Source organism: Chelmon rostratus, chromosome 10 (genome assembly GCF_017976325.1).
Source record: "Chelmon rostratus isolate fCheRos1 chromosome 10, fCheRos1.pri, whole genome shotgun sequence".
In the NCBI taxonomy this organism is placed as follows: Eukaryota; Metazoa; Chordata; class Actinopteri; order Chaetodontiformes; family Chaetodontidae; genus Chelmon; species Chelmon rostratus.
The window spans coordinates 12,438,500-12,451,953 of NC_055667.1; the positions used below are offsets into that span (position 1 = coordinate 12,438,500).

Below are 13,454 nucleotides of genomic sequence, written 5' to 3' on the forward strand. Positions count from 1 at the left end.
ACCTCACCAGCTGGGGTCCAGTTGATCTGGTGTTTTCATATTTAAACCAGCTTCTGGAACAAGATTTTGCTCCATCATGACACACTAGCAGCCGCTTAAGGCAGGGTGACCCATGTGCTCTTTTTCATAGAGGAAACTCAGAGATACAGAACATTGCAGTCTTTTTAATTGAGAATTAAGTTTAAAATGTTTAAAATACAACCAACAGGTTTTTTACTCAATGTGTTGCTGTTCAAAGAGGAGCCTTCACATTAATTCACTTCTAGTCCCCAGCGTTCTTAAAACCAGAATCTTTTAGTCTTGAGTGGCGAGCAGCTATCAGTTAGGTGACGACAAAACATCCAAGATGGCAACTGCCTGCAAATAATTTATCAATAACAGAATTAGCATTAAGACATTAAGAGATGCTAGAATATAGTGACCTGAATGTAGTTTTGGCTGAAAAACACACACTGATCCCTAAATATGTGAGGAAGAGAGTTCCTTAGATATTCACTACAGCCTGAAGGCTCTTTTTGTTGTTGTTTGGATGACACATTGAAAGGCAGCCTGTGCTAATTCAGGTCAACTACATGCCACTTTTGTTTTGGTTTCGTTATAAAGTCCACTCTGCACACTGCCTTGTGTTCCCATGGTAATGAAGTATGCAAAATTGACTTTGCAAATGTCAGATCCTTTATACAGCACATACAGTAGCTCATGAAGGGCACAAACAGACATACATGGTGACAGTGTAGTTTGATACGGTAGCAGGGAAGCTGTTTGGTAAGGAGAGTGGTTAAACATTCACATGATGGATTAAACCTCATGAGCCCCCATGACTCAGTTACCTCATTTCCATTTCCCTGCTGGTAGTATCATGCAAAGTACTCGCACCAGGCGAGGAATGCAGCAGCCACTGTGAAGGCGTCTTAGTAAAAGCTGTAATAATACTGTTGCACTTTGGTGTTCTCTGAAGTACAGCATGCAACGCGCAGTCAATTCATTGATTAGTTGATCGAAAGAAAATTAGTTGTCGAGCGCTTTGATAATTGAATAATCATTTAAGTCATTTTTCAAGTAAAAAAACATTTGCTGGTTGTAGCCTTTGAAGTGTGAAGATTTATTGCTGTTCTTTTGTAATTTATGATAGCAAATGGTTTTGGACTGATGGTTGGACAAAAGAAGCAATCTGAAGATGTCATTTTAATAACTAAATGTCAAATCAATTAATCGTGAAAATAATCGCTCGCTGCAGCCCCATTCTCGTGTACCACAAAGTGTCAATATGTGCATATATTAACTAGAACTTTCCACCAATGCAGTCTGATGTGCCTGTGTATACCAGCATGCTTTGGGGGGTGAAAGGCAGGGTCATACATAAGCAGGCACAACCATTCACAATTACTGGCAAGTCAGATCACATTGTTTTGACTATAGGAAGCCCATGCACACGTGTGGAGACCATGCACAGACGCCGAGGTGACATCCACACCTTCTTGGTCTGAGGCGACAGTGCTAATGATTAAGCTACCATGCTGACCCAGCTTATGTCTGCTCTTACTCGAAAATGATTAGATTAACACAACACAAACAGAAGCAGCAAACCAGAGTGAATCAGGCACTCAATCTAACCTCTAGTAATCTGTGATTCTAAATTTGAAGCACAGCAATACGAGCTCTATGTTCTATTTACTGTCTCCATTACTTTAGTCGGCTGCCCGACAGACTGCAGAAGAGTGACAAAGAACGCCCCATGCCACCAACTAACTGATAAGATACTTGGCTGACATTTAGTAAAACCTATCAATTACCACTTGCAGTGCAATCTGCTTGATGGATGGTCAATGCCAGCTTCCACTTTCAACATTGTGTCTTTTGCTTTGTGTCACAGCACTCTGATCCCGATTCTATCTGATGTTAATGATGTTCATTTGTGGCACTCCACTGCCTCAGACCACAGCTTTAGCTTCTTTGTTGATAAGCCTCGAGAATTAATATACGTTAATCCAAAGAGCATGCAAATACAATCTATTCTATTTTTCAGTGTTAGCTATTAGTCCAACTCTTGACACAAAGAATAAAAGCATGTCAATAAAACTTCTCAGTCTATGCTGCTTGAACAAGGTATGCATTTATGTAGGCACAGCTTAAGCAGCAGCATATTGTATTGTTTACATATACGTGGTACGCTAAAGCAGAATCATGCAAGCCTTCTGTATATAAACGAGAAACATAACATTAAAACATGACATGAGCCATTCATCTCACACGGCACAGAGAGTTCTATGATCGATTCCCTTCCCCTTAATTTCAACAGTGAACACAACAATATAGTAGTCGGTAACAACAACAGTTGACTCCCACAGTGACCTGTGGTGGAGCAGCACCAGTTACTGCTCTAGTGTCTGCATGCTAACCAGTGCAAGTCTTTAACAGGCTGGAAATTGGCTGGAGGGCTCTGCCTTCTCACAAAGCAGAGCAATTCAACCCATTAACCATAATGTAAAATTAGAACTGGTCTATACAGGAACATACAGGTCTGTTTATTTTACAGTTGGTACTGCTATTCTGCACCATGAAATTATTTTGATTATTGCCTTTTTAATGAGAAAAAAATGAGTGTATAATTTTATTTCAGAGCCCCATATTTCAGATGTGTTCCTCTTTTGTCTGATCGACAGCACAGGGACAGTTCTGGTGCCACCGTTCTCCACCTTGCATCCCGCTTCAGTCACCACGAGGTCACTGACTGGCTGCTGAAGAGTGGGGAGGCGGACCCCGGGGCCTCCACCGATACAGGCGCCCTGCCCGTTCACTATGCTGCTGCCAAGGGAGACCTGCCCTCTCTCCGACTGTTACTGGGGCACAGCCCAAAGTAAGAGCACCACGGTTTGGTCTTTACTGCACCTGCGTTCAGAACCTGTCAGTGTGATTTAGGAGTTGTTGATTTTTATCTTGCTGTTGTCTGATAGTGTTCTGATTTGGTAACGTGTTGATTTTTTGTAAAAGGAAGGCCATTTCTTTTGTTTAGAACACTATCCTTCAAAGCAGGCTGGGCTTCATTGATTGCTTGCCTAAAAACACACAGTACTCAACACAGACTCTGCAATATTCATAAGCATCCATATAACTGATAAGTGCTAAAATCAATCACCATCTCTCTATTAGTCCCATCCTCTGTGGTTAGTTGTTGTTCCACCTATTTAAAGATGTTCTACTGAAATTGTGAATTTCAAAATTGAAATAAAAATCTGAGGTTGTTTTCTCAGTAGGAAAAACAGTAATTAGGTCAGTCCTGTTAACTGTTGTATAAAAGTACATTATAGTTATTTATATTACATATATAGAGTATATAAAGCTTAACTCTCGTACCCGATCCACCACTCTCGTCTACTCTCGCCTTTCAACACCCCCTTCACCTGTGAAGACTGCAGTGCAAATTTAAAAGAGCCTTTAGGCCGTGACAAGTTTTATTTTTGTAGGCTCTGGTCAGTTTTCTCCTACTGTTTGTAACTGAGACAGGGCGCAGTAGATCCACTGTTCAGATTCAGATTTCAGACTGTTGGCACTTTAGTAGTCTGACATTGATAAATGATCTAGCACATTTCTAAGGTCGACAAATCAACTCTTATTTCCTTTCAGATGCTTACCAAACAAATCAGGAGTGACCAGCTGGAGTTTTGGTCAGTCAGATCAGCTTTGGGCTCATACTGTAGCTACTGTACGTAGTATTTGCAGCACCACCTGGCACTCGCGGGAGGCTACCTGAACTTTGCTTTTTTGATACCAGTGAAGCAATCCAAATACTCCGTGTTCAAATCCCATTTAGAAAAAAAAAGAAAACCTCTTAGCGGTTTAACTTTCCCAAAATACTGCACACCACCACAACCCTGCGTGCTGCTTATGTAATACACTCATTTCCATAATCTTGACACAAGTCTGTATATCAACAACCAAATATGTGTGTGATCTAATTTTTTTTTTACCAAACTGCACTGTCGTTTTCAAAATTAGACACATAGTAAGGCTACAACTAACATTTTCATTATTCATTAAATCCCATCACGATATCTTAGAGCACAAAGTGACATCATTACATGTCCTGTTTTGTCTAATTTATTACAAGCAAATTCTCACATTTGAGAACCTGAACATCAGAAAGTATTTGGCATTTTTGCTTGAAAAATGACTTAAAAGATGAATCGATCGATATCGAAATAGTTGGCAATAATTTTCTGTCAGCTGACTAATCGTCACTGGTTTAGTAAGAAGTGTGTGTGTGAATGCCCCTTGATGAATATCATCCCTAATCAGTGCCCTTCCCATATGGACCATTACATTGCAATGGCATCGTGTGAGGTGTTGGAACGAGTGATTTATCCTTTCTGTGAAGCACACAGAGTTTTAGGGTCAGGACGAGCACAAACCAACACCACAGACTCTTTATAAGCAGCGTCCAGGTGGTTTGCAGGTAATATGTGCTGAAAAAGGAAGACAGCCATTTACGTGCAGATTTGGCGTAAACGCCCCTGTGTTCAACAGCTGTCATGCAACTTTGACTAAATATCTAAAATTAGAGTCAGTATAGTATAATATTAGAAATACTGTGTCATTCAGACTATTGAGGGACTTGCTCAGGGGCGTCTCAGTGGCTTGGCTCTTGATCGTCAATAAAAGTAGTTGTTTCTATTTTAGTGACATTTAGGTGAATTTAGTACACAAACAGATCCCCCTGGGTAGAGTTAAGTCGGCAAGACTACTGGCCTTGCTTGGTTGGTTTTTCAGTTTAGTATTGTCGATAGCAGCACCTGTCAGATTATAAAGAATAATAAAGGAAAGTATGGAGATAACCACTGAGATGGTTGTTGTGCTGGTGTCTACTCCTGCTATCAGCGATGCTCACTAACTGCTGCCATAAAGGCATACAAATGTATTGAAATTACGACTTAGTCTTGAAGCCAAACAGCCTTACTTGTTAACTGCTTTGACTCTGACAACCTTAGCAGGATGAGCAGCTTGTCCAGGAACTAACCTTGTGCTCTGAACCTCCAATATTGTCTGGTTGCACCCCAGACAGGTGCATAGCTGCTGAAAATTTGATGAGCCCCAGGGACATGGTAGCTCCCTGATAGCTGGGCCCCATTCACTCTTCTCCACCACCACTCCCACCGTTGCTATTTACCACCATCTCCACGGCGACACACAGTAGCGCCGACCAGCGATAAGCTAATGAGGAAAACAAATCCGTTTGAATAGACGGGCTGCTTTCTAGTCACTGGCCTCAGGCATTGTTTAGAATGGTGCTTTGCAGAAGAGAGATAGCATTCTTGTTTCAGGGTTTATTACAAGCTGCAAATTTGTGTCAGCGACTTTTAAGCGGTAACTGGAAGCCTCAGAGTTTGTTCTCCTCAAAAATCATCAAAAGCATCTGAATTGGCAGCTTGTTTGCGTGTCCATCCCAGAGAACCAAAACCAACAGGCTCATGTGCTCTGTCCCTGCTGATAGGCTCGGCACACAAAAGAGTGAATGAATGAGAGCGCGAGGGGAAGATAGCGAGAGAGGCTACAGACAGGTTACACAAGCAGTTAGTGCAGATTAAGATCTTTGGCCAAACAATAATTCCAGCATGCGGTTGAGACAGGTAGACCACTGCATTAGTATATTCTACAAGTTAAACTTTTTGTCTCTTGTTTACAGAACACGGTGTAAATCAAATGGTCCATAAAGACCAGCACAAAATAAATGAGCAAACTGCCTCAAAGAAAATATCCTGCTCCATAGTGAGCAGGAGATCATCCTGTATGCATGTGTCTGATGTAGGAGCAAAGACAATAGACAGAAAATAAAGTGATCACGATAAAACATGAGATATGAGTACCCTCTGTGCTTCTTCTCTGGAAGTCAGTTGTGTTGTTAAGGTAGAAGAAATTTAGTTTGAGCCTCCAAAGTCAGGCTGATGCTCTTTGTGTATGGATAGTTATGATCTTGATGAGTCGTTGGCTCTTAAGTTGGTGGTGTTCAGCATTTTTTTTAAGGCGAGTTAGGGGAAATGGTTGAGTAGATTTCTTCACCCAGCGTTTGGCTGAACTGCACTTATTTCCTTCAGCTTTAATCTTCTTAATACCTTATTGTACAAGTTGGACAAAACCCCCTGTATGTTCTCTTGTAACACAAGAGATTTAAACTGGGAAAATACAACGTAGCATTTTGCGTTTGGGCAAAGAGCCCATAGTATTACAACTGTACGCTTTGTAAGAGTATTGTCATCAAGTTAAAACCTTGGACGTGCAATTCTTAAAGTGAAGGATTACATGCTCCTCTGCAGGTTTCAAAACTCACTAGGTGAACTGGTAAATGCATGGGTTGATGTGAACACAAGGCTATTTTATCTAGTTTTGATTATGTGTAGCTTCCATGGGAGACATTCACTAAACCTCAAAGTGTTCTACTCGTGTAGGACCACATCAGGCATCCCTGTGTGTCCCTACAAGTTTGTTGACTATGTTTTTATATTGTTGTCCTCTTCTAGTTGTTGGAATCTGCTGTGGCCTCTAAAAGCAGCTGCAGATACGTGCTGTGTATTATGTAGCCAGTGTTAGCATATGATTTAATATGTAAAAGCTTTAAAAAATTCAAAAGAAAATTAAGTCGCACAGCTAAATAAAGGGCATACATTCTCCCATGACATTCTTCATTACGCCAACAGGAGAAGCCATTGAGAAGCTAACAAGCCTTATCAGGCAAGACGACCATTAGTGTGACATCAATTACTTTGCTCGTAATGAAGATAACCTGGGTCTTTGTAACTGTGTACATGGGGGGAAGGGAGGGGACAGTGTACAGACAATTACAGAGATAAATAACTCATCGGAGCTGAACTGGAAATATATCAAATGTCTGCTCCTTCAGAGTGTGTTTTTTTTTTTCCTCCTTTGAGTGGCAAAGTGACTGATGAGGTATCGCCCCTTGTGCCACTTGCTAGCTCTGTTGTCACACAAGGCTAACCTCTTTCTTAGCTCTTTGAAACCTACACCTGTTCTCCAAAAGCACTTCTTTAGTCGAGAGCTCAAGCCTCTTCACTTTGGAGAGTTGTGACAAAGGCAGTCTGCGCTTTGTTAGAATCGTACCCTACCTTACCTTACCTTACCTTACCTTACCTTGAATACACTCAACTCTGTCACTCCCACAAAGTTTGTGGTTAGGATTAATGACAAATGTGAGCTTCTCTCCTACACAGACCCCAGTGAGCAGGTGAACTTCAGCTCACTTTGGTTACACTCATGAATTATTAACCTGTCTGCCCACTTCCTGATGACAGAACTGCAGATTACTTCCCCCTTTTATTCTGAAATATTTAAGATGTGCTTGTTTTTACTTGGAACTTTTCCCTCAATCACCCAGACTTCCTTTGTTTATTCTTGCATTCAAGGACAACATAGGCACTGTATGTCTGAGTAAATACGTGTAGCATACCTACAATTCCCTCAGATGATATTATTTTAAGAACGTGTCTCCATTTTTGACTCGGCATAGGACCTGATTGATTATAAGCAGAAGATCTTATCATCCACATGTTGTTTTAATGCAGGGTCTTCAGTCACCATGGCTTTGGTGTTGAGCCACATCCTTTTGAGGGAAAGTTTGGCAGGGACATTTGTGTCTACAAGACCCACCAGTTCACTTAAGCCCTTCCTCTCATTACCTTCACCTTTCTCCTCCTCCTCATCTACTCCATCTTTCTTGGCCACTGGTGCAACCCTTCGTTAAGCACAAAGCAAGTCGGGCAAAGCCAGTGGAGCGATAATCCTCTTATGAGACTCATTGCTCATTTGTCAGCGTCCAAATAAAGCACAACCTTATGGGATTTAGTGGGGGGAAGCACTCGTTCATTCCCTGACCTCCCACTGTGACTGAAAGGATCTGGGACGAGGAGTCGTACAGGCATTGGATAGGCTTTTGCATGGGAGGTGGGGCTAAGGGAACTTCGGATAGGAAAGGGAGCGGGATTTGGCTCAGCGTCACTTCTGTCTGCTCTCAAAATAGCCGTATGTTGACACTGACCAAGGGATGTTTTCCTGTCACAGTTACCTGTTTCCTTCAGATGTTTACACATCTAACCTTTCAGATGAACCTAAAAACACAAAACATTTGTGTTTCTATTGTTGGACACCATAAAATTATGAATGTATACTTTGAATTAATTGATGTGTATGAATTATTTTAATTTAATACTTTTTGACAAAATTCAGGCCTGTTTTAAAAGACGGCAGACATGTTTTCTGAGCTGTGCTGCTATTGGCTGCTCCAGCTACAAACTGAAACTTTGGGGGAAAAAATCAAAAAGCAAAAGGCACAAGCATCTGCTCTTACTTTCTGCATTATTATTAAATCCTCAAGTTTCGCTTGCATTCTGACAGACGGCTGAGCATGGACTAAAGGCTGAGTGATCTAATTACATGGGGCTGATGGTGAGCAGCCACCACGCATGTCTCTTGCTAACTTGGTACAAAGTTTCCTGGCTGAAATTCAACTTTTACAGTATCATGTGTGAGTTTTATTAAATGATGCATTGCTTCTAATTACAAGGCGAGGAATCATCTAGCAATTGTAAGATAGCAAGTAATTCCCGCTGGATATCATGAGCTACCTCACGAAGCACTTTCACCTCCACACCGTGGAGGTTGGACACAAGCGGTACATTCATGTTATTTTTTCCCAAAGCTATGTTCTCACCAGTTAAGTGCAGTGTAGACTGAATAACTTGCACATCCACACTGACTTCCTTCATCTGTCCGACAGTTTGACTGCTGACCATAATTAACCCAAGCCCAGCTGTTTTCACTGTCAGTGTAAATGTGCTCAGTTCCACTCGGCCACCCAAGATTTTTCCAGCTTGGGTCTAAATGTTGAGTTTTACCATCTCATGGTAGAAAGTGCAACAACTACAACCTGATGAAAGACAGAATCCATTACATTTTGGATAGAATTGAGGAATTTCTGTTAAGGAATGAAATGTGCATCTTTCACAGATCAGCACCAACTGTAATTAAGAATAAGTGACATAAGTTAGTGAATGTGACTGTTTCTAGGCACAACAACACAGGCAAAATTGTGCTTTGTTTTGTTTACTGGCACGGTCTGTGTAATGGTTTTGCATTCAATTCAAATGTTGTCTTGTCATTTAGACCCAAGCTCTCCTCTTTCAATTATTGGGCCTGAAGAGATGCTGCAAATAATCAATGCTTTCATCCTACTTAAATACTGTAGGTATAAGTAATAATTACAGATTTTCACCTACTAATTAGCTTCTGTGTTCAGAGCCTTTTGAGATATATTTGAGGCAAGTGTGGACGTGGACGTTGTAATTAGTGACTGAGTCAGTGAAGTTTTATAACTATGTCACAATAAAACTGTATCCATCACACAACTGAGATTACAGTGAGTTGTAAATTTACAACTGTCCCAATTCTGGGTGTCAGCAGATTTTATCGATGCAGACTTGTACATTAGTTACATGAACAGTTAACTCTTCTTTCATTTCTGTCCAGCGTTTAGGCTTCAGTGATGAGAGGAGGACAGGCTGCAACATACAGTCTCTCCATTATAGATGTTTGGTCTCCATGTGTCTCTTTATTTACTTTACTGTTTAATTTCCCTACAGTGTTGTCAACTCCCAAACTAAGAATGGTGCCACGCCGCTTTACCTGGCCTGCCAGGAGGGTCATCTCGAGGTCGTCCAATACCTGGTCAAGGATTGTGGGGCGGATCCAAGCATCAGAGCCAATGACGGGATGACACCTCTGCATGCTGCTGCCCAGATGGGCCACAACACAGTCATTGTCTGGCTGGTATGTTGAAATGTTAGAGAACAAATCTTGTAAATAGAGTACACCGATTTGTTCCTACATCCATATCCCATACTTAATGTGTTGTTGCTCCATTTTTTGACAAAGTCTGATAAAGTGTAAATAATGAAATCACAGATGTCTGTGATCAGGCAAATTAATGTTGGATCATCTATTTGTTTGGCTTTTACTGATTGACACTCGGATTTCTATCTGGAGTCTACTGCCTTTTTGTTCACAGCAGAAGGACTTTGTTATATAATGAATAAACTCTATTGATCATCAAAATCTAACATTTTATAAGGAGCTGTCTTGAACACATCTGCTACTTTTACTGCTTTATGATTTGCCTAAAAATGTGCCCTGACCATGTTCTCTTATTTACTTTTTCCCCCACAGCAGTTTTCATTAATCCCTAATGTTTTAGCAGACAGCTGTAACTTGTGTCGTTATCCTCCCTCCTTTTAGATGAGTTTCACGGAGATCAGCCTGACAGACAGGGATGGTGACGGGGCCACGGGCATGCACTTTGCAGCCAGTAGGGGCCACGCAAAGGTGCTCAGCTGGCTGTTGCTGCACGGCGGAGAGATCGTCACTGACAACTGGGGAGGGACCCCGCTTCACGACGCTGCAGAGAACGGTGAACTGGAGGTGTGTGTTTGTGTCTTATTATTTAACGCAACAGTGGAATAGATCATCAGCTTTGGTCTTTAAATCACAGACAGCTCATCTCTCCAGTTTTGGTTTTAGTTTGCCAAATATCTCTTGAAACATTTGGTGCTTGATATTTGACTTGTAACATTTTTAAATGGTGTGACTTGTTGGCTGTCCTGATCCTTTAAAACAGTACTGGCAATATGAGCGACCGAAGAGATAATGTAGACTAACACTACAATTTTATGTAAATGACAATTCATATAAGAAAGAGCATTATGATTCTCGGTCCTCACATTATCTATAATCTAGTTTTTTAGAGTTTAACCACCTGTTTTAAATGAATAGCGTACAGCTTATGATTCTACCACCACTTTGACCTACTACTTTGAATAACATTTTGCTGTATCCAAGTCTGGTCAGTCAGAGGTTTCAGATTGCAAGTTTGATGTATTGAATGTAGAGAAAATTGTACCTTTTGTCTGATATTTGCACTGCATAGAAAGGGTTAAACAAATTTAACTCAAAGGGCATTGACTCAAACCCTGACTTACAGGCACGTTCTGAACTGGAAGGGACATTATTAAGAAGCTAACTGAAAGTTCAGTCAATATGGCAACACAAAGCTCTCTCAGTCTTGGAACAACAAGCTTAATCTGGCTTCCACCTGGCACTTGACACGGGGGGGTTCAAGACAGACTTCTTTGTTTGAGAGAGGAAGATTTTCCCCATTATTTAGAAACCTCAAAGCATATCAAGCTGTTTTTCTCTAATCAACTTGGTTTCCACAGAGGAAGAACTAGTTATCTGCTAGGTTTTTATGTAATTCAGTCACTTTCACTGACAGTCATTTTCTCCTTCATATACATTTCTGACCTCTGTCCTCTGACTCCCTCACGTCACTCTCCAGTGCTGTCAGATCCTTGTGGTCAATGGGGTGGACCTGGGCATCAAGGACCAGGACGGCTTCACAGCAGCAGACCTGGCCGAATACAACGGCCACTCCCAGTGTGCCAAGTATCTGCGCACAGTGGAGAACATGGTAAGAGACACAGCTGCGCCCCAATATGTTACACTGTGGGCTCTGAAGTTACGCTGCCGTCCACTGTGTGTGAGGCACTCAGCCTCACCTAGTGCAGGCAGCAACACACAAGGCAGAGGCAGAGAGGCAAAAGACACTCATTATTTTTCAAACAATGCTGTGTGTTGGGAAGTGGGCATTTACTTTGACATGACAGCTTTAGTTGCTACAGTGTTGTCTGTTTGTTGAATAGTTACACAGTGTCTCAGACAATGCTGATTAGTTTCTCACCAAATTTGGGGACATACGTCTTACCAATTTGGTTTTTTGCATTTTTGAACACTGAAGAACTGGGAGCTCTATTCTTGCACATCAAAGCCAGAAAACAGACAGAGAAAACTTGTGAAGGACAGCATTTGAACTGTTGTTTGTTCTGTCAACAGCACAAATGCCCAACTTCCACTTCATCCCACTCCCATAATAGTGGTCAAATACTTTATAATAATACTTTTAAATATTCTAATATTCTTCAAATTCTTACTGAGTTGGTCGCCAGAGACAGTGGATATTGGAGCAAAAAAAAAAAAAAACAGCTGTCGCTGAGCCAACTTGTTCCTTGACTGGCGTCAGTTTATCCGTGGTAATTATCAGAGCTGTTAACACTTAACATACAGTGGCCTCCATGGCTTCAACCCACTGAAATCCCCAAGTGGCCAGAGGAACAATAACTCGTCCACACTGAACTCTCTTTGGTGTGTGGGAAACATATATTCTCCCCCCGTTGCACTCTTCCCATTAAGGACATTGAGCCAACCGAGTGCTGCGCTGTGGGGAAAGCTAAGGGCCCCAGAGCCTTTTTGATCAGCTGTGAGATGTTTCATTAGTGTGCAGTAATTAAACTCAGAATGCTGTTCTCCTCATGTAAGTCATCAGGGACTGGGAGCTAGGGGGATTTAAGAACTGATGAATGAACAAATAGATAATTAATGTTAACAATAATTCATTTATCTGTCTTGTATCTTTTTACCTCTAAATTAAATGACAGACATGTTTTATTAATGAGCAATTCATTTAAAATGAATTAATAGATTCATGGTTCTGTTGTTTTTCTGTTGTTGAAATCATATCCACATATTCAGTTCAACAAAACAGACATGCTGAGGCTTGTATTCATGAACTGCATCCTCTGACAGAGTGTGGAGCACCGGGTTTTGTCTCGGGACCCCTCAACGGACCTTGAGTACAAGCAGCCGGACTCGGGCCTCTCATCCCCAAACACCACCATGCCCCCTGCCAGTCAGGCACCACACTTTGGCATCAGTTCACCATCCAGCTCCCTGTCCAACTACGACTCAGCCAACTCCAGCCAGTCCAGCACTGGGGAGAAAAGGAGCAGCTTAACGACGTCACGAGGCCCACCTGCTCAGCTGAACACAGTAGCGCACACAGGTGGTAAAAATAATAACACTCCTTACACCGAAGACTAGAATTCTTTTGGTGAACCAACAAGGTGACGAGAAATATACTTTGTATGATATTTTTCATTTTAATTCATTCCAAATGATGTCCCATTCTTTTTCTAAATTGAAATTTTAGAGTTTGATGAGCTCAGTAGTCAAATATAGTTTCTTATCAGCTCATGGTCAGAATATTAAATAAAAACTTTGCCATCTTCAGTCACTAAACCAGAAACACTCCACTGCCGTTTCTTTTACATGCAAAATCTATCATCTCAGCTATGGTGGAACCCTCAGCCACTTTATTTACTGCAGTGGAGCTAAGACCATGCAGGAGTTTTCCTTCTGCTCAGTCACAGGTGCATGGTATGTTGGTGCTGCACCCTAGTGGTGCAGATAGTTCGTGTTGGATGGTGAGGTGTACTGTCATTAGAGTAACCCATGTTCTCATTCATGTTTGAAAGGTGTATTAAGAAAAGGTTTACTTAACACTT

General features: G+C 41.4%; 1 protein-coding gene across 3 annotated transcripts in view; it reads left to right on the plus strand.

Annotated features, from left to right (window-relative positions):
• The window catches only part of espn (espin), a 39,885-nt gene that overhangs the window by 420 nt on the left and 26,011 nt on the right, over positions 1–13,454 (plus strand). For all 3 annotated transcript variants that reach the window (XM_041944975.1, XM_041944977.1, XM_041944976.1), the window contains exons 2-6: positions 2,664–2,857; positions 9,645–9,831; positions 10,297–10,479; positions 11,393–11,524; positions 12,697–12,952. In XM_041944975.1, the coding sequence (XP_041800909.1) occupies positions 2,664–2,857; positions 9,645–9,831; positions 10,297–10,479; positions 11,393–11,524; positions 12,697–12,952 (952 nt within the window). The remainder of the gene's footprint in view (positions 1–2,663; positions 2,858–9,644; positions 9,832–10,296; positions 10,480–11,392; positions 11,525–12,696; positions 12,953–13,454) is intronic.